Source organism: Eublepharis macularius, chromosome 10, assembly GCF_028583425.1.
Source record: "Eublepharis macularius isolate TG4126 chromosome 10, MPM_Emac_v1.0, whole genome shotgun sequence".
NCBI classification, from domain to species: Eukaryota; Metazoa; Chordata; class Lepidosauria; order Squamata; family Eublepharidae; genus Eublepharis; species Eublepharis macularius.
Genome location: NC_072799.1, coordinates 11,187,221 through 11,214,682, shown reverse-complemented (window position 1 = coordinate 11,214,682; position 27,462 = coordinate 11,187,221). Strand labels below are relative to the sequence as shown.

At 46.2% G+C, this 27,462-nt stretch overlaps 1 protein-coding gene across 2 annotated transcripts in view; it reads left to right on the top strand.

Moving 5' to 3' along the window:
• The window catches only part of SLC4A4 (solute carrier family 4 member 4), a 257,837-nt gene that overhangs the window by 20,046 nt on the left and 210,329 nt on the right, over positions 1-27,462 (top strand). For both annotated transcript variants that reach the window (XM_054989973.1, XM_054989972.1), the window contains exon 2: positions 21,564-21,637. In XM_054989973.1, coding sequence (XP_054845948.1) covers positions 21,564-21,637 — 74 coding nt within the window. The remainder of the gene's footprint in view (positions 1-21,563; positions 21,638-27,462) is intronic.

Here is a 27,462-nt window from a genome sequence, read left to right as displayed (position 1 = left end):
TATTAGCAAAGAGAGGCAGGCAGACTATTTCTGGTTTAAAAGTCAAAAGCTGCTCTAATCCATTGGAACGAATGAATATAAAAAGTGTTTTTGGGGGGTGGGGTGGAGGAATGCATCCGATTGAAAGGGCAGATTTGAATTTTTCTGCATTAGGTGGACTTGAATGCATGGATGCCACGAATCTGTTCTGCTAATGGTAATGCTGCCTGCTGGGGTGAAAGGACTTCCTTGCGCAGGCGCATAGAACAGCAAAATGAATCTGCGCGATCTAGCCCTATGTATTTGAATCCTGCTGATGCAGAAACATTCAGTCTTTTTTCACCTTTAGCAGAATGAATATGTAGGATCCGGCCGCTGCAGTTCAAAATACTCGATTAAACATTTTTTTTCAAAATAGTATTTTATAATTTTTTAAAGTTTTTCCATACAACAATAACAAGCTAATAATAATGAGACATTGTCGAAGGCTTTCACGGCCGGAGAACGATGGTTGTTGTGGGTTTTCCGGGCTGTATTGCCATGGTCTTGGCATTGTAGTTCCTGACGTTTCGCCAGCAGCTGTGGCTGGCATCTTCAGAGGTGTAGCACCAAAAGACAGAGATCTCTCAGTGTCACAGTGTGGAGAAGATGTTGGTAGGTAATTTATATCAACTCAGTAAAGTGGGTTTGGGCTGAGTCATCCTGTAGCAGTTGATATAAATTACCTGCCAACATCTTCTCCACACTGTGACACTGAGAGATCTCTCAGTCTTTTGGTGCTACACCTCTGAAGATGCCAGCCACAGCTGCTGGCGAAACGTCAGGAACTACAATGCCAAGACCGCGGCAATACAGCCCGGAAAACCCACAACAACCAATAATGAGACAATTCACTTAACATTGTAAGAGATCATTCAAGTTTAACAGTCATAAATGTTCAGTATGAACAAATAAAAACGAACTAACGAACAAGCAATTTTCACACCTCTAATTCCTATGTGCATTTTCTATTTAGCTTTAAAATGAAAATGTCTGAGGTAGGTTTGTAGAGTTATAATCAGTAATCACAGATAAGCCATAGAGTGGAAACATTTTGAAGTACAGCAGCAAATCCAAGAAGGATTATTTGATCGAATATTTAGAGGCTTGGCAAGAGAAAAAACAACTCTTGTGTGTCTTATGTAGAGATGTGAAAGTCTGGGGGAAAAAACCAGAACAATTCAGGGAAATCCCCCCCTCCCCTCCATGTTCTTTTCGCCTAAGAACCTATGGGATCACCTCACATGCTATATTCCTCAGAGGACACTTCACTCAGCAGGGAAACATCTATTGGTGGTCTCTGGCTCCAATAGGGTTGCCAGCTGGAGATCTCCCCAAATTACAACTGATCTCCAGGTGACAGAAATCAGTTCCCCTGGAGAAAATGGCTGCTATGAAGAGTGAACTCTATGGCAGTGTACCCACCTGAGGCCCTTCCCCTCCCCAAACCCCACTCTCTCAAGGCTCCACCCCCAGAATCTCCAGGAGTTTCCCAACCTGGATCTGGCAACCCTAGGCTCCAAGAAGGTCTATCTTGCCTCGACCAGGGCCTGGGCCTTTTCAGCCCTGGCCCCAACCTGGTGGAACTCTGTCTGATGTAGGCAGCTTGGCGGAATGTTGGACAAGTGACAGTTGAAAAGTCCGTTGGACAGCAGTCGGAGAGCCAAGCTGCAAGACCAGGATGCCTACATTTCCCATCAAAACTTGAAGGAAGCTGACAAGTGTCCAATCTGTGTCATTCGTTACTTGTAGTTTGTCCCTGAGACAACTCAGGTCCAGCGGGATTTATTATCATTCTGCTGGGCCTGCAAGATGGAGATGTTCTGCCAGACTTTCGGTGGTTGAGGCAAGTGGGCCTCCTCTTCGGCCTGTGGGGGTGAAGTCCCCCTCCCGGCTTCTATTTCATCTGCTGTTTATCATCTGCCACTGTGGGCCCAGCATTTATACAGATGGTGGAATGCGCTGGACATTCTGAATTTTTTGCGACCAGTTTTAACTGTTTTAAACTTGTGCTGTTTAGTTAACTGTTATACAATTTCAGACTTAGTAACAAATTACAATACCAAGTCATATTTCCTGGACAATGGCAGCACAAATCTTGGTGGTAACAGCAGGCACAAGCCGTGCCTGGGGTCTCTTTCCATGATGCTGCTATCAAATTGTGTTGTCTGAGAGCCGAACCACACGATATGAACTACACGCGAATGACACGAAAACTTACGTACATGTGTTCCAACATTGTTTTCAACTACACGCGCCAGGACTACAAGACCTCCATCGAACCCGTGTTCACGGTGGCACGGGTTTTCTCCGCGTACCTCCAAGATATCCCATCATGCATCTCCACTTTGCACAGATAGGAAGCGGAAGATACAGGAAATAAGGATGCTCTGCATTGCCATCTTACTGATCGTGACCGTGTACATGCACCGTCACGGCTACACTGGAGCAGAAAATTTTGAATGTGTGCCTGGACCAGGACACGTGCTCATCGATAGAATGCTGGACATGGGCATTTGGGGTAAGACAGGACTCCTGACACTTGTTTGGTCTCGTGTAATTCGTATCGAGTGGTTCGACTCTTAAGTAACCACTTGGGTTGCTTGGAAGGGGAAACCAGCCATGGTGTGAGTTCAGTTTCAATTGATGAACTTGTACAGGGCTAGGAGGGTTAACTCCTCTCTACACACATGCTGCAGCCTCAGTCTGAATTGGTGCCCTGCGCCAGTGCTATATCACACCTACTCTGAACCTCCTTGCCAAGTTGGCCACAGTCCTTTTGAGGGAGTTGCAAGATCTTGAATTGTCTACCCAGCATTATGTGGCCTTGGTTCCATGGTCCTAGTTTCGTTTGCCAAAGCCATAAAGATACGTCAAGATAATGAGCCCAGATAAGGAGGTATTAGTAGTATTCGCTTCCTGTTACCTTTAAACAGGTATAGATTGTGCATAGAAATTGGGAGTAAAGGGACTCATTGTTAATCTGTTCCTTGCTAAAACCTGTTTGCTTGTCTGGGAGGTTACGTAGCTCAAAAGGACTGGAGTCAGCCTGTGGAAAATTTCGTGGTGGTGGTTAGTAATTGGAGGCTGATTTATTATACAGTCATCTCTCGTGTGCAAAGTCTGTTGTAATCATTTTACTATTTGTCTTTGTGATAAAGACTGGAGGTGATACTTTTGCCCGTGATGCCCAGAAAGAATGCTTGGAGGCCCCGTGCAGATTTGAAACGAGATCTCTGATTCCTTAGGAAATTCAGATATTACAATTCAGTGGGTTCAGTATGAATTACGGGCAGCTCTTTGTGCTAAAAGATAGATAAAAATAATCTGTACCCGATTTTATTTGTGTATTCATTTCCCTTCTGCTAATCACGTGGAATGGTACAAATCTGTGCAAAACCCTAAAGCTCTCCCCCCTCCCCATATCTTCCTTATTCCCCTCCTGCAAAACCTTATTTCCCTCCTCCGTGATTGCACAAGGTATTTTGCCTGCATTTTTTACCCGTTTATGTGCAGGTGGTTTGAAAATATAACCAGATTGCTAGTATTTATAGACAACCCTCTTCCCCGTACAGTGCTCATTTTGAATGCCCGCCTTATGGATCTCGGAGCAGTTTCTTGTGATACGCTGAGACATATGCTTTTTAAAAAATGCTCGGAGGGGAGGTCTGTTCACACAGATTGTGAAATGTGGGAGCCATGAACTTTCTCAAGATCATGCCCCTCATCCATGAAGCGAAAAACACACACTCCCTTCAGTTGCAATCTTCCAGGTTGCGTGAGTTTTCTGTTTCCCCGTTGCAGTGTTTGTGCGAGTTGGCTGTTGGTTTGAACAGTTGTTGGCACAAGATGGCTTGGGACTTTTTGCCAGAACTGACTGATGGATGTCTAAAAAGCAAAGTTTGCCGTCCGGGTATAAACATCAATTCAGTTATGCTACATCCCACCGGTTGTGACATTGCTCTTAAACATTTCTGAACCGTCAACTTGTCTCTGCTTTTAAAGCAAAAGTACCGGTTGTGCCGGGGCTGTTTTGTAGAGAGCTGTATAAGCACATGTATCAACAGGGACTTAAAATAGACTTTTTATCTATAGGCTCTTTGTCTTCCATTAGTATCTAAAAGCCTCTTGACTGTAGAGAAGAAGAGAATGCTGGGCGCACTGCTAAGGAAGCAGCCTCTTCCCTTTTCTCAAAAATACGGATGTGACTTTGAGGCCTGTTGTCAGGGTGTGAGTATCTGCGGGTGAGGAGAGCTCAAGACTTATCTAGCAGTGGTTTCTGTAAAAGCAGCCCCGTAGGGTTGGGGAACTACTGGAGATTTGGGGTGGAGCCTGGAGATTTGGGGGTGGAGGGTTTGAGGGCATACCTATGGGACTGCCTCCCTCCCTATGTTCTTCCATAGCAGCTTCACTCATCTGAACAGGGTCTCTTGCAGGTGCCAGCCTGCACGTGGGCGAAATCAACAGCAGCCTGTACAGGTGCTTTCTCTGTGGTGGCCCCTATCCTGTGGAATGACCTGCCTGAGGAGGTCAGGAGAGCTCCCTCTCTCCTGGCTTTCTGCAGACAATGCCAAACCGAATGATCCAAAAAGGCTTTTTACTCAGATAGGAGGGCAGTACTGTAGGGAGGGGTTCTCGGATCCCTCGCTAATGAGTTAGAAACTATATGCTGTCTTCCATATTATCTGTTGCTTTAAATACATACCCCTATATACTACCTGTGCTTCATGTGGTCTAATGTCAGTCCTAGACTTGATTATGTTCTGTTTCAGCAATTCTTTAACTCTGTATCGGATCCTTGCTAATGCCATGTCTTTGTAAACTTGTATCTATTTATCCTACGGCATTGTTTATGGAAATGTCCTTGACACTGTATGGAAATGCCTGCCCTTGTCCCTGCCACTTATTGTATTAATCTCACACTCTGTAATCCGCCTTGAGTTTCAATGAGAAAGGCGGACTATAAATGACATAAATAAATTCTCCAGCACTCCAACCTGAGACCAACCTTCCAGACAGGACTCGAACCATCATAAAGTATGGCCTGAATTTATAGTCTCATTAATATTAAATCCCAGGGTTATTTTTCTGGGGAAAGAGGTGGCGGAACTCTCAAGAGAGAAATGAGGAAGAAACACACGGGATTCTTTGAAATGGTATTATTTTCAAGCTCTATTGCCGAGTATTTTCAAGAGGTGCCGGAACTCTGTTCCCCCACGTTCCCCCTGAAAAAAAGCCCTGCTAAATCCAGGAAAGCCACCTGCACCTAGACCTGGAACACATGTTGAAGGATTAACCTGGACCTGACAGGACCTGATGGGGTGGGAGAGGAGACGTTTCTTGAAAAATAAGACACAGGTGACTTTTGAAAGGCATGATTAACTTTAGGTGGGTAGCTCTGTGTTGGTCTGCAGTAGAAGAACTGTAGGGTTTGAGTCCAGTGGCTCCTTAGAGACCAACAAGATTTTCAGAGTGGAAGCTTTTGAGAGTCAGAAGAAGTCTGAAGAAGGGAGCTCTTGACTCTCAAAAGCTCACCATTGTTGCAGGGCCGGATCGAGGGGGGTGGGGGGGTAGTCTTCCCCTGGCGCCCCCAGGGAGGGGGCGCCGGGAGTAGCTGCCAGACGGCGCAGACAGCCTTGCAGCCCCCCCGCGCTGCCTTTCGTCTGCCCCGCAGGACAGGGGGCGGCTGGCTTGCCGCGCATCCCCTGTCCTGCAGAGCAGGCAAAAGGCAGTGCGGGGGGCTGCGGGGCCGCCCGCGCCACGCTGCCTTTTGCCTGCCCTGCAGGGCAGGGAGTGCGCAGCAAACCGGCCGCCCCCTGTCTGGCAGGTGAAAGCAGCGCGGAGGGCTGGGAAGTCGCCCGCGCCATTTGCCAGGAGGCAAATGGTGCGGGCGGCTTCTCAGCCCCACACGTTGCCTCTGTTCCGCTCTGCGTGATGATGTCACCTAAGTGATGTCATCACGCAGCGCGAGGTCACTAGCCTAGGATTGCCCCGGGCGCGGGCAACCCTAGATCTGGCGCTGCATTGTTGGCCTCTAAGGTGCCACTGAACTCAAATCCTGATGCATTGTTACCTCTCCATCTGCTCTCAATTTAAGGCAAGGTGGATTTGATTGAAATCGAATCGATTTAAGTAGCGATTTAAATCGCTAGTCAGTAGGACTAGATTTAAATAATTGTTTTCTACATAAAGACTCAGGGCCAAGCTACAAGTGACGAATGACACTTGAACGGCAAGTGAACAGACTCACGTGTATTCCTCCCTGTTCACTTGCGCTCCACTTGATCACTATCAAGTGAAGCGCAAGTGGAGCGCAAGTGAACAGGGAGGAGTACATGTGGAGCACAAGTGAACAGGGAGGAATACACATGAGTCTGTTCACTTGCCGTTCAAGTGTCATTCCTCACTTGTAGCTTGGCCCTCATTTTTTTCTACGTAAAGACTCCTCGCCCCTAGTCTCTTGTGCAGATCTATTCTACTCCCAACAATCTTCTATTCATTGAATTTTTTGAAACTTAGCACATAAGAGGTAAGGGATTGATTCTGTGTACAAAGATTTGCAAAGGAACAATGGGATTAAGGTCTTTTTCTCAACTCTGTATGTTTATTTTATAACTTTTTTGCTATGGAGAAGTGATCTCTGCAGTTTCACAAATTCACAATTTTGAGGACTGTAAAACCAAGCATCTGTGAGACAGAAAAACTGACCAATAATCTTACAGAAACCTCTAGAAGAGCATGACATTGTGAATGGATTAATGCAGGGGTCATTTCGTAGAAAAAGAGCTGGGGGAACTCATTAGCATAACTCATTTGCATATGCCACGCCCCTTGACATCGCCAGAAGTGTGTCATTGGCATAACTAATTTGCTTATGCCACACCCCCTGACATCACCTATCCTGCCTGTTTTGGACCCAATCCTGGCCATTCAGGGCCGAAATTGGGCCCAAAATGGCAAAAAGAGGCTGAAAATGGCTGAAAAGGGGCCCCATATGGTCAGGATCGGGCCACTGCTGAGTGGGAGAGTGATCCACCACCCGTCAGAGGCCTGATTGGGCCTTTGGCCTCAATCCAGGCTGAAACGGGCCCAAAATGGCCGAGAGTCAGGTGGGCAGGGCCACCTGACATGTGACCTCTTTGGGGAACTGCCGGAACTGTGTTCCTGCGCGTTCCCCCTCGAAATGAGCCCTGGATTAATGGAATATGTTTACCAAAAAATTGAAACATTGCATGAATATACAACCTCATGCTACGTAATTAAAAACGAATCCTTATTTCATGATGAATAGCCTCTGGACTATAATGTATCTTAAATAGCAAACTATCTTTAGAAAGATTTTTCCTCCAAAAACATTTTATTAAAAAAATCCAATTTAAATTTTTTAAAATCTGATTTTTTGATTTTTTAAAAAATCATTGATTTTTATCCACCCTGATTCTAAGCATTCACAAGGGCACACTTTAAAAAATCCTTTAAAACCAAGAGGTTCTTGCCACTATCTTCTGTTCTGTTGAAAAAACATACCATGTAAGAGGTAGATTTTTATTGTGCCCTTCTATGTAATGGCATAGTTTATGGGTTAAAAAATGTGACCTCAATGAAAATTAAGCGGAGAAGGTCTTTCTTTTTTAAATCTTCAAAGCAGCGATTACAGTTCTTTGTTTTAAGAAAATTGTCCAAAAGAGCAGTAGCAAGAGGATAGCAGGCATATGATCTGGAATAAAGAGGTGCTTTGTTGCTGTGATCTGTAAGGGAAACCGTTCTCTTGCGAACAGTCAGCTTTTCACTGTGCCTGCCTTCTTCCTTGATCATTGTTGCTCCATTATTTGAGAACAATAGTGAGTTCCCTCCCGCCAATGAGCCGTACGGCTTGTTAGAGGGCTTTTGGTCTATTCATAATTTCAACTCTGTGTTTTCATAGGATCCTAGAGTCAGTATGGTGTGAGGAGGACCAGTGCGAGGTAGAGGTTAGAAGGCTAGGATCTGGGAATGTGTGTTATGTGCCGTCAAGTCGCCTCTGACCTTTGGCAACTCTATTTCCAATCCAATCCAAGCAAGCCTTTATTGGCATATATATAATCTAGTAATCAGTCAGTCAGATTAAGAAAATTTTAGAAACGGAAACGAGTCCATGCAGAGTGAAGGGAAAACCTCCAAAACGTCCTAGCATGAACAGACTTGCTTAGATCCTGCAAACTGGAGGACAAGATTCTCTGGAAAAGTCAATAATGCTGGGAAAAGTGGAAGGCAGTAGGAAAAGAGGAAGACTTAAAACGAGATGGCTTGACTCAATAAAAGAAGCCACGTCCTCCCGTTTGCAGGATCTGAGCAAGTCTGTTAATGATAGGACGTTTTGGAGGTTTCTCATTCATAGGATTGTCATAGGTTGGAGGCGACTTGACGGCACATAACACACACACACAACCAAGGGGAGAGTCTTGCAAACCCTTCTAAATTTAAATAAGGAATATCATTATTGAGTGTTTCTATGGCATTTGTCCTGTGCGTTCAAAGCAGCTCACAATGCCTTATTCCGGCAGCCCTTACAATGACACTTGTCAACTTATCATTCACCTATGCTAACATATGGGGACGGGAGTTGGGACTACCTCGAGTTCTCGAGTTCTACTGGTTTGAATCCCACTACTGCCATGAGCTCAGTAGGTGGCCTTGGGTAAGCCACTCCTCTCAGCCCCAGCTCCCCAGCTGTGTTGTGGGGACCAGGGCTTATTTTCAGCAGGAACGTGGAGGAATGGCGTTCCGGGCACATCTTGAAAATGGTCACATGGCCGGTGGCCCCGCCCCCTGATCTCCAGACAGAGGGGAGTTGAGATTGCTGGAGCGGCGTGGAGGGCATTCTAAACTCTCTGCCTGGAGATCAGGGGGCGGGGCCACCGGCCATGTGACCATTTTCGCCAAGGGCTATTTAAACTTTAAAAAACTCCCCCCTTGTTCCAGCTGACCCAAAGTGACATCATTGTGTGGTCCTGAGTTCCGTCACTGAGTTCCACCACCTCTTTTCCCCTGGTGGGGACAATAATATTAACTTGTTCACCTCTCTGGGTGAGGCACTAATCTGTCTAGAAGAGCGGTATATAAACTCAGTTATTCTTGAAATGGATGCCCTTCATACAAGTCGCCATGTGCTTGATAAGGAAGTGCCAGTGATAAAATTCTGGGCTGAGTGTCGAATCTCGCCTCTTCGCAGACAGCTCATTCCCCCCCCCCCACGCAGCTGTATCCCTAATTTGCATAGCCAGGAGGAGATCTAGTTTCACAGCAGGAGGGGCCAAGCAAACTTCCTTTCTGTGCGATTGTAACTTTTTGCCTGCCCCTGTCGACCGACAGGCTTCAAGTCTCAGTTGCGTGGCTGTTCTTTATCTGCTGGATCCTTTCTTCCCTCCCCGCTGCTCTGACTTCAGCAGCTGCAAAGGGAGTGGTCATAGCTGGGCTTTCTCATTGGACAGCCTATGTACAACCCATATAGGTTCCTCAACCGGCTGACGTCCCTTTCGGTGAGTTTGGCGTAAAGACTGCCAGTTTCTTCCTGCAGGTTTCAAAAGCCAGTCTTGAAATGAAAGGATGTAGGATTACTGCCTTCTGCTGCACTGTTCAGGCCAGAGATTCCTAGAACTGTGCCAGAGGTCTGAACTCTTTTGTCAGAACTGTAGTACAAACCTCTTCTGGGGGCATATGGTAAACGCCTGTGTGCATTATAAGAAAGAGAGAGGGGTGGGGGGAAATCAGCTGATGAAGAAATCAGGAATGGAGCATAATCAGATTCAAGAATTACAAATTGTAGAAAGGAAATCGTGGGTTTGGGGTGTACATCAGGGCAAAAAAAATTATTTTGAATTAAATAGTAACTGTGATAAGCTTTTGGCAAAGTTCCTGCCTTGCACATACTGACTTGCTTAATCAAAAACAGTCCAGTAGCACCTTTGAGACTAACCAATTTTATTGTAGCATAAGCTTTCGAGAATCACAGTTCTCTTCGTCAGATGCATGGAGGGCAAAAAGAGAAACTGGTCAGATATAGAGGAGGAGAGGGGGGCAGGGTAGATGCAAACATCTCCTTCTGATATGCAGATGCAAACAGCTCCTTCTGATGTGGAGATCAGTTTGCTTCTGTAAAGGTTCAGAGGACTTAGCCGCGTTAGTCTGTAGTAGCAAAATCAAAAAGAGTCCAGTAGCACCTCCAAGACCAACCAATTCCACTGCAGCACAAGCCTTCGAGAACCACAGCTCTCCCCACCAGATGCATCTGACAAAGAGAACTGTGATCCCCGAAAGCCCACGCCAGGTGCCACTGGACTCCCCCTGACCCCGCCTCTATAAAGGAAATCAGTTACCTGTGATAATGAGATAACCATTCATTGTCCCTATTCAGTCCCAGCTTGACAGAGTCAAATTTACATATGAATTCCAATTCAGCAGCTTCCCGTTGGATTTTGTTTTGTGAGTAAACCTTTTGTGACTTGCTTGTGAGTAAACATGCATAGAATTGCCCTCCAGTCCTGTGTACACTTGACATACATAGGGTTGAGTTTAAAGGTGGGATTCTATTCATTTTTTTCTTTTGAGTAAGCCCTGTTGAGGCTTACTCAACCTCCAGGTGGTCAACCTCCAGGTGAGGTTTGGAGATTTCCCAGAATTAAAGCTTCCAAAGCAGCCATTTCTCCAGGGGGTCTGATCTCTATCAGCTGGAGATCAGTTGTAATTCTGGGTGATCTCCAGGCCCCGCCAGGAGGTTGGCTACCCTAGTTATGCAGATGCCAGCACCCCTGTTAATCTAGTCCGTTTCTCCACCCCACGATTCCTTTCAATCAATAGGGGAAAAGTGGGAGGGAGATCTTTGCATATTCTTTTCCTTCGGTGCCACAGCCAGTGGTGGGTGGCAGTAAGTCAGGTTGCCAACTCCAACAAGGGAGAGCCAGTTTGGTGTAGTGGTTAAGAGCAGGGGACTCTAATCTGGAGAACCGGGTTTGATTCTCTACTCCTCCACTTGAAACCAGCTGGGTGACCTTGAGTCAGTCACAGCTTCTAGGGGCTCTCTCAGCCCCACCCACTTCACAGGGTGTTTGTTGTTGAGGGGATAATATTGACATACTTTGTAAACCGCTCTGAGTGGGTGTTAAGTCATCCTGAAGGGCGGTATATAAATCAAATGTTGTTGTTGTTGTTATTAAATTCCTGGAGGTTTGGGAGGTGGTGCCTAGGAAGGGACAATCTTTGGGGAGGTATGGGAGCTCAACAAGGATATGGCACCCTACAGTCCATCCTTTGAGGGTGCTGTCCTGGCTGGGAACTGATCTCTATAGTCTGGAGATCAGTTGTCATTCTGGGAGAACTCTGGGCCCTCCTGGAAATTGGCAACCCTGGCAGCACGTTGTAGGAAAGAGCTAGAGGCTGCTGCATGAGGAGGGGGAAAGGATCAGTTCAGGAGGCTGAGAGAAAAGGCAGTTGAGGGTCATGGGAGCCACCTAGGATTGCCAGCTCCAAGTTGAGAAATTCCTGGAGATCTGGTGGGAGAAACCTGGAGAAAGTGGGGTTTGGGGAGGGAAAGGACCTTGGCATGGCATAATTCCATAGAGTTCACCCCCAAAAGTAGGCATTTTCTCCAGGGGAACTGATCTCCGTGGCCTGGAGACCAGTTGTAATTCCAGGAGATCTCCAGCCACTACCTGGAGGCTGGCAACCCTAGAGCCACTGAAGGTACAGTTGGGGCCGCCATGGAGAAACCTTCAGTGAATTAGGAGGGAGGTGTTTATGGTTGATCTCAAAAGGTGGAAGAGGTTCTGGGTCATGTTGTTCCCTGAAGGAAGGTAACAACTGGGCCTTAGATTTAGGATTGCCAACACCAGGTTAGAAAATTCTTGGAGCTTTGAGGGTGGAGTCCTCCTCACAGCGAAGATGGCAAGCCCAGGTGGGAGTTATTTCACCTTCTAGGGTTGCCAACCTCAAGGTGGTGGCTGGAGATCTCCCAGAATTACAAGTGATCTCCAGACTACAGAGATCCCCTGGAGAAAATGGCTGCTTTGGAGAGTGGACACTATGACATTATACCCCACTGAGGTCCCCTCCTCCAAACACTGCCTTCTCCAGGCTTTACCCCCGAAAGCGTCAGGAATTTCCTAACCAGGAGCTGGAAAGCCACAGCACTCATTCTAAAAGCAATTCTGTTGGTCTGTTTTCACTGTACGCTGGGTTTCTGCCTCCCATCACCCCTTAAACTAATTTCTCAATATACTAATAGGGGAGGGTGGAGAAGCCAAGTTCAAACATGGCAAGGAGCCATTTTGGTTGTGAATTTTCTGTCAGAGAGGCTTGCCGAGGCTGTGATGAGACTAGATGGCCAAAAGGTGGCAGCACTCCCATCTGTTTAGATGCAGAGAAGATGTTTAGATGGTCTCTGCTGTGGGGAGACAACGTCCCGGTTCCTCTTAAACTCCGGTTTGAAAAATCTACCTTGTAATTTGTTTCAGGTGGGTAGCTGTGTGGGTCTGTAGTAGAAGAGCAAGATTTGGGTCCAGGAGCTCCATAAAGACCAACTGGATTCCCAGGGTACGAGCCGGAGCCAGAGTGTGCTCTTTTGCCTTGAAATTGGAACCTTTTTGTGACTGCTTTATGCTCTAGGAGGAGGAAATTATGATTTTACTCATACAGGCTCATGCTGATGGCCACCTCAGCCAGCTAGGAGATGCTATCACAGAGATTTCAGGCATCGTTTTTAGAATGCTATTTTGTGTGTGTGTAAATTAGCAAGTAGGGTGCAGGTATACACTGAAAACACCCCTCAGGCGCAGTTGTTTAAGATGGTGTGGTTCTTAGAGTCTCTCTACGTGAGACATCTTACACGGAGATGCTCAAGTGCAGGAAGATGCAACGTTAGCTGGGAAGCGTAGTTTAAAAACAGAGCTGGCGGAGATTGTTCCTCAGAGTGTTTGTTAATTTCACTTTCACCTCCAGGGAGGTGAAATGGACCGAAACTTTGGGGAGGCAAAGATGAAATTAACAAACCTTCTGAGGAGCAATTTCTGCTGGCTCTGTCTTTTTAAACTACCCTCCTGTAGAGAGGAGAAATTGACGGAGCCTTTGGCTCTGTCTTTTTAAACTGCGCTTCCCAGCTAACATTGCGTCTCCCTGCATTTCAGCGTCCCTGTGTAAGATGTCTCATGTGTAAGATGTCTCATGACTCTTAGTAGAGATGCTTGAGCACCAGCTGGCTTGTTTCACCCACTGGTTGTGAGCAAGGAGTCAGCCCTGGTGCGGTCCTATAGAGGGCACAGAGGATTATAAAATTATGCACGGGGTAGAGGCAGTGAACAGAGAGAACTTTTTCTCCCTCTCCTTGAACTCGAGGGCATCCAGTGAAGTTGATGGGCAGTGAATTCAGACTGGACAAAAGGAAAAAACTTCTTCACACAACGAGTGATTAAAATGTGGGATTCGCTGCCTGAGCTGGTCCACAGGCATAGACAGCTTTAAAAGGGGATTAGACTTATTCATGGAGGGCAGGCCCGATCTGTGGCTACTAGCCACGGTGATTAAAAGGAACCTCTATATTCAGAGGTAGCAGACTTCCAAACACTAGTGCCAGGAAGCAACATCAGGGGAAGGCCTCAGCCATTGCTGGCCCTCCTGAGGAACCGATTGTCCGCTGTGTGAAACAGGATGCTCGACTAGATGGACCACTGGACTGATCAAATCCAGCAGGGCTCTTCTCTCCTTATGGCTGCTGCCCACCTGGTGATCCTCTCTCTCCCCATACCGGCAGTAGCTTCTCCCTCCTTTTGCCCCTTTCACTGTTTGCGCTTTCAAAAAAGGGCAGGCAGGGAGAACCATTCTTTAGAACCGTCAGGACAAGAGTCTTCAGGAGTCCATGCTGGGGCACGTAGCAGGTGGCCAGCGCTGATCCTTGTTCTCTGCCGTGAAATTCCCTTGGGTCCATTGCGTGCCTCAGCCTACCTCACTGAATAGTTGCGAGGATAAAACAGCGCGAACGTGGCTCAGTGGTAGAGCATCTGCTTTGCAGGCAGAAGGTCCCAAGGCCTGCATAGGCCTATTGTGTCTCTTTTATTGAATGACCGAGCCGTTGTTCATTATTGTACTTTGTTCAGCGAATGCTCTCTGTTGAGTATGTGGCGTTTCCACTTGGACTGTGTAATCCGCCTTGGATCTCAGTGAGAAAGGCGGACTATAAATAAAAAAGATGGTATTTCTACTTCTTGCGGATTTCCCAGTTTCCTGGGAATGTTTTCCTTGGCACCGCAAAAAAAAAAAAAGAGTTTATTTCAATTTGAAGGTGACCTTTGAATCACCAAATGAAATTGATGTGGAAGTAGGTTTGGGATGGTGAAAGGAAAATACTTCTTCACAGTGCGCATAATTTAATGTAAGGAGTTAATTATTACGTGGTACGGTAACGGCCACTGAATTAGAGGGCCTTAAAAAAACCTCACAGGGGATATGCATATCAATGAGTATTAACCCTGTTAGCTGAACCAGTCTCCAGTTTCAGGGGCAGCATTCCACTGGAGTTCAGGTGCTGGAGAAATTGCCTTCATGCACAGCTTGTGAGCTTTCTGGAGTTATATGTCTGCTTACTCAATTTTTTATTTATTTATATAAAACATTTTTATGCTGCCTTTCCAACCCAATTCAGGTTTCCCAAGATGGCGAACATTAAAGTGTTAGAACATTGCAGAGACATTAAAAAGCATTTCAAATATAAAAGTATAAAATTTAAAACTAATGAAACATAATATTTATCTACTTACATTATTTATAGTCCACCTTTCTCATTGAGACTCAAGTTGGTTAATACGGAGTGAGTCAATACGGTCAATAGGACGGGACGTCCAATAAACAATGCAGTGGGATTGGGATTTGTAGAAATCTGGAACCAATTTAGAAATTTGAACACAAACCAAGCAAAGCCCAAGTACTAATGTGACACATTAATGCAAAAATTACATAGTAGGAACCCACTCTCAGGGACAGCAGTATGAGCTATATACACAGTACTATAGACCACAGTCCCTATAAATACATAGATCCAGAGGAGTTAGCCGTGTTAGTCTTTAATAGCAAAGTAGAAAAGTGTCCAGTAGCACCTTTAAGACTAAGCAACTTTACTTACACTACAGTAAAGTTGCTTAGTCTTAAAGGTGCTACTGGACGCTTTTATAAATGCATAAAACCTCCCCCAAATTGGCCTTGATAGAGTTTTTGTACAGATTCAACATCATACTGTCCTAAAAGATGGGCATACATTATAGAAGAAGGTAAGATGTACCCAGGAAATGACTGGCCATGTCTAGGAAGTGACTTCACAACTTTCAGGAAACCTCCAAGAAATCCTTTCTGCTAGGATGTCTTCAGGTTTACTGTAGGAAGCCAGCTCAACACTTGGCTTAGTTTATAACCAGTGCTTTTTTTTGTTTTTTTTAAAGGTGCCAGTACGCACAATGGAGGCCTGCATAGAAGGCGACGGGGCAGCCGATATATTCTGTTGTACCTGCTGATGATGTCATCACTGGGCGCAACAGAGTATATCATCTGCCCTGTTGCCTTCGGCGCAGTCTCGCTTGCTACCTTCTCTATTGGCTTCTTTGCAGTACTCCCAATGGGGGCCTGCACAGAAGGCAACAGGGCAGCCGATATACTGTTGTATCTGCCAGTGACATAATCATTGGCACAACAAAGTGTTTCGTTATCGGCTGCCCTGCTACCTTATCTGTTGGCTTCTTTGTAAGGAGGCCAGCCAGAAAGAAGCGCTGGTACGCCGTATCAGCAAATATCGGCAGGAAAAAGAAGTCCTGTTTATAACATTCTCTGAGGCCCAAAACGTCCCTTGACTACTTTGATTGGATTGCTTCCTCCCATTCTCAAATTTAGAAGCATTGGAAATTTGTGCTGTTCTTTATGGTATAGTAATAATATCGTATCTCCTTGTATACAGCGCAAGTGTAGGCTCTTTTCACATGGCTTTTATAAGCCTTTTTAGCTGCTGGTTTTTAATGGATTTTTTTTTGTTTCAGACACAACCGGTTTTGCTGCCAGTCGCTAATGGATTTTTTAAACCTTTTGCGACAAAGCTGCTTGTTTCATGTTTGGAATGCAGGGCTCAACTTTTTTTTTATTAAAAAAAATGAGTTTTCCCATTCTCAGGTTTTCAGTGCACTTCCCGTTTTCTGCAGAGTACTGTTTGAAATGTCCGTAGCACATCTAACGACACTGCCTTTTTATTTTCCCACTCATTTTCAGCATGTTCTTTTAAAAAAAATTATATAGATTATCGCTGTAGCCCTATAGCATTGTAACTATAAGTGTAGTAGGTTCTCTGAATTCTCAGCTTTCATTTTTAAAAATTCTCAGGCCCTTTTCCACTGTGGAAATATGCCTTTTTCCTTATATCTCTTCAGTGGTATAGGCTAGAGACCTTTTTTTAAAAAAATGAAAGCTGAGAATTCAGAGAACCTGTTACACCTGTCATTACAATGCTATAGTGCTGTAGCAATATTTTCATGCTGATTTGTTTTTAATGCAAAAAGCCCTGGGGGCCCAGGGGAGGGGCTGTAGCCACTTCCCATGCCAGAAGAAGTGGCCTGTTTGAAATGGCCTCAGCAATTCGCATATAGCTCATAAGCAGATGTAAATACTGGGCTGTTTCCACACGGCTTACCTTGTTCCAGAAAACAGCGAAATCTCACACGAAATCTCACGAGAAGATGCGATAACAGCATCTTTTCGTGCAATTTCGCGTGAGATTTCGCTGTTTTCCGGAACAAGGTAAGCCGTGTGGAAACGGCCACTGTGTGAAACTGCCACCCTCACATTACTTTACACAAAGTTGATGCAATAACGGATAACAACAGGATTAAAACTGAAATGGGAAAGGAATCTTAATGGCTTCTAGCGTGGTTATCTTTTGCAAGATGATTAGATTGTGTATTTAAATTTATTTAAATTTATTCATCAAGATACGTGAATCTAAAACACATGTAGAATACAGATGAGACATCCAATTCACTCTTGGCTCAACAGATTTTTAAAAGAAGATGTTTTGTAGAATATTGTGTTTCCTCCCCCCTGCCCCCTTTTCCTCCACAGCATGCCGCTCTGAAATCCTTGGTGATTTTAAAGGAGAGAATCTTTTACTCCCTAGGCAAATCGTGTATTCCGACAGATTTTGTGCAGTAATCAAGAGAAAAAGGCACGAGCGTAAGACTTCTGGACCATCTGTTCCAGCTGTTGTTCAGCTGCATTTACAGCAAGCAGCTACTTTGCCGCTTAGAAAGAATTACACATATACACAGACACAATGCTTGTGGTCAGACAAGAGCCACCACAAAACCCATTACTTGGTGTGCATAATAAAAGTTGCTTGAAAGGCACTGAATAATTTAGTGAACGCTGTGAATGGCAAGGGAAAGCGTTCGTATGAGTTTGTAAGAGATCGATATTCTGCTGTTGGCAGTGCTGTCTTATCCGAAGTAACAGTCGCAATGTATCAGATATGTTGCTGTCTGCAAAATGGCAATGTTGTAGGATTTTCGAGTTCTGCTAAAGGTGACAACTTTGTGATGCTTTGATATTTATTTCAGCTGCGTCTGTGAGTGCGAGGAAACCATTTCCCCTCTACAATGGTGTAGAGTTGTTCGGAGCCTGGGGCAACGGCCATTGTTTGTTGCACTGATGTGGTAGAAGCCGTACTGTGGCTGGAGTACTATTTAGGGGTGATTCCCGTCCCTGATATTTGAGTATTATAGTCAAACTCATCTTTCTTTTAAATGCCTCCAATTTTTTCTTGAGGACAACGGTAAGGACAAGTGAAGTTATCATTACAGCAGGACACAAACTATTTGCCCAGTATCTGTTTACATGAGTGTTGAAAAGGCCTCCCACTTTTGGAGATTTTACAACCTTTGTTGCAAACTTAGATTACGAGGATGCAGGTTTTTTCAAACCAGATGTGCTCTGGAAATCCCATGTGGAAATTTCATTCTCAGGTGCATGGGCCCACCTATTGAGATCAGAACTGTGAAGAGAGGGGGCTTAAGCCTTCCTACCAATACCATTTTCCTGACCCCAAATGGCTGTTAGTTCCATTGAGAAAATCACATATACTGAAGGGTATACGTTTCCCTGGACCGTTTTCAGTTGGGAAAGCAGTATGGACAGAAAAGATTTAAGCCCCCTCGTCCTGTGTATCATGGTCCCAGTTAGGGTTGCCGGGTCCCCTTACCCTCCCAGCAGGATGGGTGGGGACCCAGCACATACCTTCTCATTGCTCCATGTGTGTTCCTTGTGCTCGCTTCGCAGTGGGCCGATTTTGACCCCAAATGGGTTCGAATTGGCCCGTTTGGGGCTCAAATCAGCCTGCTGCAAAGCGCAGGAGTGCTCTCAGGGTAGTGCAATGACATCACTCCCAGGAACTGATGCATTGCGCTGGCCCAGGAGCGTGCCAGGGAGGCCCGTTCCTGCACCTTGCCCCCTCTCCAGATAAATAGTGGCGAGGGGGGTGGAAGCGGGGGATTCCCGCCCCCACTGGGGGAATGGGATTTCCTAGTCCTATCTGCCTGAGAATTAAGTTCTAGTCTATCAGCACAGAATATGGGGTGAACCCAGAAACAATGTAGTATGAAGTTCTCTTTGATACCATTTTTCCTTTTTCTTCACTTGCTTGCATTTCTTCTGTTGGGTTGTGGCTCTTGTTTGATCGTGGTGACTCCCCCCTCTACACTGCAAACCTCTCTTATGACTCCTAGTGATGAAAAAAATTTCTGTGAACCTAGTGCGCCTCTGCAAATCAATGGCTCATCATGTGATAGAAGCCCCCATGGGCGTCTGTAGGAGGGGGCAAAAAGGCGACTTGCCCCTCTGGAATCCTAAAGTTATTTTTCATATTAGGTGGCCACCAGTTACCATGAATAGACCTTGACCACCCAGCCCCTCCAAATTATTTCCGTGCTTGCCCTTGGCTGCCATGTGGAGCTGCTGTAACATAGTGGTTAAGTGGTTGGGTTGTGATTCAGAACTCTGCTGGTTCGACTCCCACTGCTGCCTTGAGTTCTGCAGGTGGCCTTGGGTCAACCACTCCTCTCATTCCCAGCTCCTCAGCTAGATTTCGGGGATAATAGTAACACTGACCTTGTCCAGTGCTCTGAGTGGGACACTAATCTGTCCAGAAAAGCAGTATATTAAGCACAATGTTGTTATTTAAAAGTTGCTTCCATTTGGTGACTGTAACAGATCACCTAAGCCTTAGTTATTTATTCTTCTGAAGGCTGTTTCTTATCTTGCAAGAGAAACTGGAGTGGGTTGAACCGTTAGCATAGATCTATTCCTCTGCTTAGCAGCACACCACAAAAACACACAAGTGCCAGTTCCCTGTACGTGGTGCTGTGGTGTACAAGCATTGAGGAAAACCAAGTATCTATTTCATAGATGGTGCAATAGAAATAGAAGAACGTGGTCTCTCTGGTTTCCAAATAGTTTCCCTGGAGGGCAGATTTCAGGTTAAGATGGCAGGAACCGTAACCCCACAACTGTCATTCCCGCCATATACTACTACTGCCTTTAGGATAGCCACTTGTATGGGCATTAGAGATGGGCACGAACTGGAAAAAACCAAACCATGCGGTTCGTGGTTTGTCAAGTACCACGAACCACGAACTTTCACGAGGCTGCCCCTGGTTCGCGAACCTGTTCGTTTAGTTTGTGAAAACATCACATCCAGGTCAGAAAATCATTACTTCTGGTCCAGCAGAAGTTCACTTCTGGGTCAGCAGAAGTTCTGCAGGAAGTCCATCCCCTGTTGCCTAGGAAACTGATTGATTGGCACCAGGCTGTTTGCAGTGACGAACCACAAAATGAACCAAAACGAACCAGCCTAAAGTTCGTGGAGGTTCATCAGAAATGGGATCTGACGAACCTTCCACCTCCTCGTGGTGGAAATTAAGCACGAACCACGAACTGGCCTGGTCCGTGCTTAATTTTTGTTCATATTTCGGTTCATGCCCATCTCTGACGGGCATTTGGGCTCAATTTCACCCTGAGGATGGGGCAAATATGGATTCTTCATGTCTTGTAACATGAGAAAGTCACCAAATTCATCAAACGTACAACGGATACTTGTTCATTTAATGATTTATGTTTTTTAATACTACTGTTCTCCCTGGTTGAGACCAAAGTGGCTTACAGTGCAAAAAACACAACATAGACAAGTAAGAGAAGGAAGAAAAAAAGAATCTTCTGATCTTAAGACAGGCATTTCAGCCAATCAGCTCCCCAGAAACAAGTCCCCTTTCCTCTTAACAATATAGCTGGGGTAGAAAAGTCACTGAGAGAATGAACTCTGATTTGTGAGGCCCCTAGTTCAAATCTTAGCCCTGCTGCAAATTCACTGTTGTGAGCAAGTCGCTCTCAGTCTCTTGGGGATAAAAATGACGGTTTGCCTTACAGGGCTGGTGTCTGAGTTACAATGAGATAATGTTTGTGAATGCTGCAAGTGATGTAGTTTGGGATGCTATGCACCTGAGAATTAAGTCTAGTGTAGTGGTTGGAATGTCAGTCTAGGATCTGGGAGACCCCGGTTCGAATCCCTGCTCTGCTATGGAAGCTTGCTGGGTGATCTTCGGTCAGTAACACACTCTGAGCCTAACCTGCCTCACAGGGTTGTTGTTAGGATAAAATGAAGGAAAGGAGAATTAGGTAAACTGCTTTGGGTACCTGTTGGGGAGAAAAGTGGAATATATATATAAAGTAAAAAAAAAAAAGGTACTATATACATGCTAACTTTATGTTAAGTATCAGTGCACAAGAATTCTAGTTATTGCAAAATCCAGGATCTTTTAATCTGCTATGAGGAATGTTATGTGAGGGACTTGTAGGGAAGCTTGTGTGAGATGGGGAGACAGAGAAGGGATGAAAACGGTACACACATGCAAATAAGACTCTGATGGCCTGACTTACCGGAGCTCGGTCTCTGGATAATCCTCCGATGTCAGATTTCTGTAAGGCCAACATGTGACACGCCGCTTTGCCTCGCAATGAAGAAGTGTGCTCTGCTGGTATTAAGGCTGGAGCCTCGGCTGTGCTTTCAGGATGTTTGCTTGGGTCGGCCGCCTTGTGCGAGATGCACGTCCCATCTGTCTGCGGGCAGCTACCTTGTTGGGAGACCCTTGAACTGCAAACGGCCTAACCTCTTGATGTGTAAATGCCAAGACCTCTGGCGGGCTGGTCTGCTTCTCTGAGGTCTCTCTCAGAAAAGAAAGAGAGCTAGCTGTTGTGACCTTCCCTCCCCAATGCCTCTACTACCATGCCCTCTCGAGGCTAGGAGCTGAGCGCCGTGGCACCTGCTGAGCACCCCATCGAACCGCATGACAGAGTGGCGATTCCGGTGTGAAAAGCGACTCTCGGATCTCTCGTATCATGAACAATAGCCTGCAAGTGAACCTGCCCAGGAGCTGGGCCAGCTCGAACACCTCCCTCCAGGAGAAGTCTGAACACTCTTTCTTTCTTTTCTACTACTACAGGATGGAAGATGAGGCCGTGTTGGACCGAGGGGCGTCCTTCCTTAAACATGTGTGCGATGACGAGGAGGTGGAAGGTAAGAAATCTCCTGCTTCGTTAGGGGGCGAAGGCGTGGCTAAATGGGTTTCTTTTCAGGGGCACAAAACCTTTTTGCACTCTCAAAAGGCTTCAGGGCTGGGCCTTGTGTAGCTTGAGCAATGTGCAAAATGAGCAACAGTAATGAGTGTGGAGGTGTCTTTAAACAAAACACACACACTATTCTGCGTCTGTAGGATGTTTGTATATGCATTGGGATGCGACGATGTCTCTGTGTTTTCGAGATAATATACTCTTTCCCCTCTAGTTCAGTTCTGAGGCGGTTTGGGGGGTATACACAATACTTAGTACTGAATGGCACCTGTGCCGGGATAAAGCAGCCGGTGACACAGATAGAGAGCTGACGCTAAATGAGGCTGACAGAGGCGGCTTTGAGAGAAGGCCTCCGAGGGCCAGAGGCGGGGTCTTCCCTCTAAGAGGATCTCTTTTTCTGTGGGATTCCTTTGGTGAACACGTCATGACCCTCCATGACAAGAGAGTTTTTCCCCCCCTCCTCCCTGCCAGGTGAACACACCAAAGGAAAAGTTTCTTTTTTTCTTCCTTTTTTTTGTACAGAGACCACTAAAGAACAGTTTCATACCATGTACCAGTAGTTTTATTTCACATTTAGTTGTGGACAAGTTCCTGGACCGAACAGTGTTGTGTTTTAGATTCTCACACCGAGGCTTTGGCTTTCTATGGGTCACTCCCATGGCGCAGGAGTTAGCCCGCTGTGCTCCCAGAGAGCTTGCTCTCCCCAAACGTTCATGCAGGGGTATCCACAGGAAAAAAATTAGTATTTCTCCCCCTCATCTCCTTAAAAATAACAGCAGTGAGGGGATGCACGTTTGTCTGAAGAAAATTTTGGCACCGAAGAATGGAACATTGGGGGGGGGGGTATGTTCCCCATAGTTTTAAAAGTTTACCATTTGTAGAAAAGATAGAGTGCAGCAGGTGCTTTTGATAGCTCTGTAGGTTTGCAGGGGGAAAGGGGGAGAAGAGCGAGAGAGCAGCTTCTTTGTTACCCAGTAAATTATCCCCCTCCAGTTGTTCTAATCTAATGACACGCACTGCCATTTGTTTTATCAAGCCAATGGGACAAGGGATATTTCACCAATGAGTCATAGATCCAGAGGAGTTAACTGTGTTAGTCTGTAGTTGCAAAATAGTAAAGAGTACAGTAGCACCTTTAACCAGCTTTGTTGTAGCATAAGCTGTCGAGAACCACAGCTCTCCTCATCAGATGTATCCGACAAAGAGAGCTGTGGTTCTCGAAAGCTTATACTACAGTACAGTTGGTTAGTCTTAAAGGTGCTACTGCACTCCTAACTATTCACCAATGAGATATTTCACCAAGGGATATTTCACCAATCTTGCTTCAGTGTTGGTTCCTGTTAGCCTGTTAGGGTTGCCAACCTCCAGGAGGGGCTTGGAGATCTCCCGGAATTACAACTGCTCTCCAGGTTAGATGAGAAAATGGCTACTTTGGAGGCTGGCCTTTTTGGTATTACACCCTGCTGAGATCTCTCCCCTCTCCAAATCCCGCCCTCCCCAGGCTCCATCCCCAAATCTCTTTGAACATCCCAGCGTGGGGATGGCAACCCTACCTGTGGTCCTATCCTAAGCCCTGATGAGGTCCCTGCTGTTGTCAGGGCTGGGATAGGAATGTGTGCTACAAGAAAACCCAATTTTGCAGGAAGGAGAAAATGTTAGGGCTCCACCTTTACCCTTTTGAGATAAGGATTTGGCTCAGGGCATACGAATTCCTGAGAAACTCGTGGCAGTCCCTATGACTTCATAAGGGAGTGGAAGACGGCAGATTTCTCGTTTTGTTAGCTCAGTTACAGGAATGTGAAAGGAAGCAGGAGGGTTTCGTAGGGGCGGAGGGGGGGAGGCTTGGGCTGTTTTTGGGTTCCGGCTACAGATGGATATCGAGCAGTTGCTTAGACTGGGTGGTGTGGAAGGCTAATTAGAGCCCCCTTCAGAATGAGCAGTAGATTAACATGGCCATCCCGAGGACATGGGAGGGAGCCACTAATTGTTTGTAGTAATTGACGGGGCTTGTTCATCAGGCTGAGTGCTTTAGAGCCTTTTAGAGAATTGCTCGTCCTCTCGGCAGTTCGAAGAGGTTCTTGGGAGGCTCCAGGTGCAATGAAAGCAGCTCGATTTAATCTACGAGGCCGTCTATGGCTCAGAATGCAGCCTGCTTATAGCCACCAGCTCCATCTTTGGAGATCAGTGTAATGTCTGTACGTCTGTGCCGTCAAGTCACAACTGACTTACGGCAACCTCAGCTTTTAAGGCAAGTGAGTTTGTTTGCCGTTGCCTTCCTCTGCAGCACCTTCCTTGGTGATCCTCAATCCAGATGCCAACCCTGCTTAGCTTCCAAGATCTGACAGAGTTGGGCTAGACCATACCATCTTTCCTCCCAGTGTAATATAGGAAGCAGCAATTCAAGGCTACAAGATGGCCATTTTTTAAAACATTATTTTTCTCGCTCTGATTCCCGGAGGGAGAAACTGGCAAGCTTGCTAGCAGGTGGACTGCTCTATGAATCTGATCTATCTAAAACCCTTTTAAGACTATCTGTGCTCGTGGCCTTCTCTACCTTCACCGGCAGTGAATTCCGCAATTTAATTATTGGTTGAGTTAAATAAGTATTTCCTTTTGTCTGTCCTGAAACTATTTCCCGATGTACATATGACAGTAGTTTCTGAAGCTTTAACGTTTAGACAGATGACTCCCCAGGCCACAGTGAGAAATCTAGTAGTTTCTGAAGCTTTAACGTTTGGACAGACGATTCCACAGGCCGCAGTGAGAAATCTAGTAGTTTCCGAAGTTTTAATGTTTGGACAGATGACTCCACTGGCCGCAGTGGGAAATCTAGTAGTTTCTGAAGCTTTAACGTTTGGACAGACGATTCCACAGGCCGCAGTGAGAAATCTAGTAGTTTCTGAAGCTTTAACGTTTGGACAGATGATTCCACAGGCCGCAGTGAGAAATCTAGTAGTTTCTGAAGCTTTAAGATTTGGACAGATGACTCCACAGGCTGCAGTGAGAAATATAGTAGTTTCTGAAGCTTTAAGGTTTGAACAGATGACTCCACAGGCCGCAGTGAGAAATCTAGTAGTTTCTGAAGCTTTAACGTTTGGATAAATGATTCCACTGGCCGCAGTGAGAAATCTAGTAGTTTCTGAAGCTTTAACAGTTGGACAGATGACTCCACAGGCCGCAGTGAGAAATCTAGTGGGTCAGCCACATTATCAGAGGATGCGTGTTGGCTGGGCCACATGGGTTCAAAGCAATATCAAAGCTCTCCAGTTGCCAAAGACTTCTGGAGTGCTGTTACATGTGAATCTCTTTCAAGACGTCAGAGGGATTTATAGAATACAGCAACCTTTGGAAGATAACGAAGTTCCAGTGATCTGATTGGATCCTATTGGGTTGTTGTGCTGTTAACAATATATTTCCATTCCATTTGTTGGTTTTGTTAGGAAAAAGTTTTATGAAACTCCCATACTGTAGCATAGTGGTTAAATAGTTGGGCTGTGAATCAGCACTCTGCTGGTTCGAATCCCACTACTGCCATTAGCTCGGCCTCGGGTAAGTCACTCCTCTCAGCGCCAGCTCCCCTGCTGTATTGTGGGGATAATAATGACACTGAGTTTGTTCACCACTCTAATCTGTCCAGAAGGGTGGTATATAAGCACGCCGTTACTACTAAGTTCTGTTTTTGTCTTGGAATCTTTCCGTGTCTGCGGCCATTGGTGTCTGGATGTGGGATTTTATTCTCTTTCAGTGATTCTGATTTAGCTCTGTGAGATGTGGGGGTCTGTCGTGATGCTGAGAATTGCTCTTGTGAATGGGTGCAGTTGTAACTGCATAGTTTTGCTCTGATAGGATTGCCCACCCACAAATGACCCTCCAATGTATTCCATTGTTACTGGCTCTGTCAAGAAGGCAATCACTTTCAATTTGTTTTTTTCCCCTATAGCGCCAGGGCTGGATCTAGGGTTGCCGGTGCCCAGGGCAACCCTAGTCCAGTGCGCGCTCCTGGCGCTGCATGATGACGTCATTTTGGTGATGTCATCACGCAGGGCGGAGCGGCGGAGACAGTGTGCGGGGCTGGGAAGCCGCCCGCACCATTTGCCTCCCCGCAGGCAAATGGTGCTGGCGGCCTTGCAGCCCCTCGCGCTGCCTTTCGCCTGCCCCACAGGGCAGGGGGCGACCAGCTTGCTGCATGCCCCCTGTCCTGCAGGGCAGGCAAAAGGCAGCGCGGGGGGCTGCGAGGCTGCCCGCGCTGCTGCCTGCGTGCTCCTGGCAGCTGCTCCTGGCGCCCCCTCCCTGGTGGCGCTGGGGGCAGACTACCCCCCTGCCCCCCCTTGATGCATCCCTGTATAGTGCAAGACGTTCTGAATTCCTTTTGGGCTGCTCTTTCTGTCCAGCTCTTTAGCTAGAGGGCTCTCTGGTCCCACCTTGGGAACTTGCAGTTTGTGTCAGGTTCTGCTGTGATTTTTTTTTTTTTGGCCGCTGGTCATGACTTGCATGACTTGATTCCAACATCTCTCATCCAACCGCTCTTTGGGTCCTGGTTCTTGGGCAACCACCTGTCGCCAGGGGTCATTCCGTAGAAAAAGAGCTGGAGGAACTCATTAGCATAACTCATTAGCACAACTCATTAGCATATGCCATGCCCCTTGACCTCAACAGAAGTGTGTCATTAGCATAACTGATTTGCATATGCCACACCCCCTGACATCACCTATCCTGATTGTTTTGGACCCAATCCTGGCCATTCAGGGCCAAAATTGGGCCCAAAATGGCAAAAAGGGGCTGAAAATGGCCGAAAAGGGGCCCAAAATGGTCAGGATCGAGCCGCTGCTGTGCGGGAGAGTGATCCACCACCCGTCAGAGGCCCGATCTGGGTCGTTTTGGCGCAAATCCAGGCCGAAACGGGCCCAAAATGGCTGAGTGTCAGGTGGGTGGGGCCACCTGACATGTGACCCCTTTGGGTAACTGCCGGAGCTGCATTCCTGTGCATTCCCTCTCGAAATGAGCCCTGCCTGTCGCTCTTGGATCTCTGGACAGAGTCTGTTCAAGAGAGAGCATTCCTCTAAAAGTAGCCTTTTCCTGATTCCCTACTTTTTGGCAGGGCTGATGGCACTTTGGCCAGTACTCAGGGTGGTAAGAATTGGCTTTTAGAACGGGCAAGAAAGACTGTCCTTGAAAATGGCATCGCGAATGATGATATAGTTGCTGGATCTGTTATCCTCGGAGAGGCAGTTAGTTTCACTCCTTAGTTTTCCCTAAAACTGAACTTTAATGTGTAATTGCCATGATATAGAGCCATCTTTTCTTAATCTCTCTCTTCCTCTCCATTTATTTGCTTTTTCCCAGTATGGGTATTTATTTTCAGGTTCTTTCTCATTCTCATGTTACTCGAGAGAGTGCCATATATACATTGATAGCATGCTACAAATAAACAACGTGGCATGTTTGGAGGCACAGGTTACCGGGAAAGCAAGTAAAGCAAGAGGCTAGGATGGTTCTCGGGGCAGCTGGGATGCCCATTAAGGATGTAACAGTTTGCCTGGCTCACATTGGCAAGGCGCCTTCCGTGGAAACGGGCCTTCCCTGGGTTCTTGCAACAGCCGTCGCAGCCGCCTCTCTTGAAATGACTTTAATGCTGTGGCCTGCTGGATAATAGCAACACATCATCCTAATAGCAACACATCATAGTAAGCCCCGTCTTTTAATGTGCTGCCATCTGAATGAGACAGCCTCTTTAATCTTTTTGTTGCATGCACACAGGGGCAGCTTTTAGTA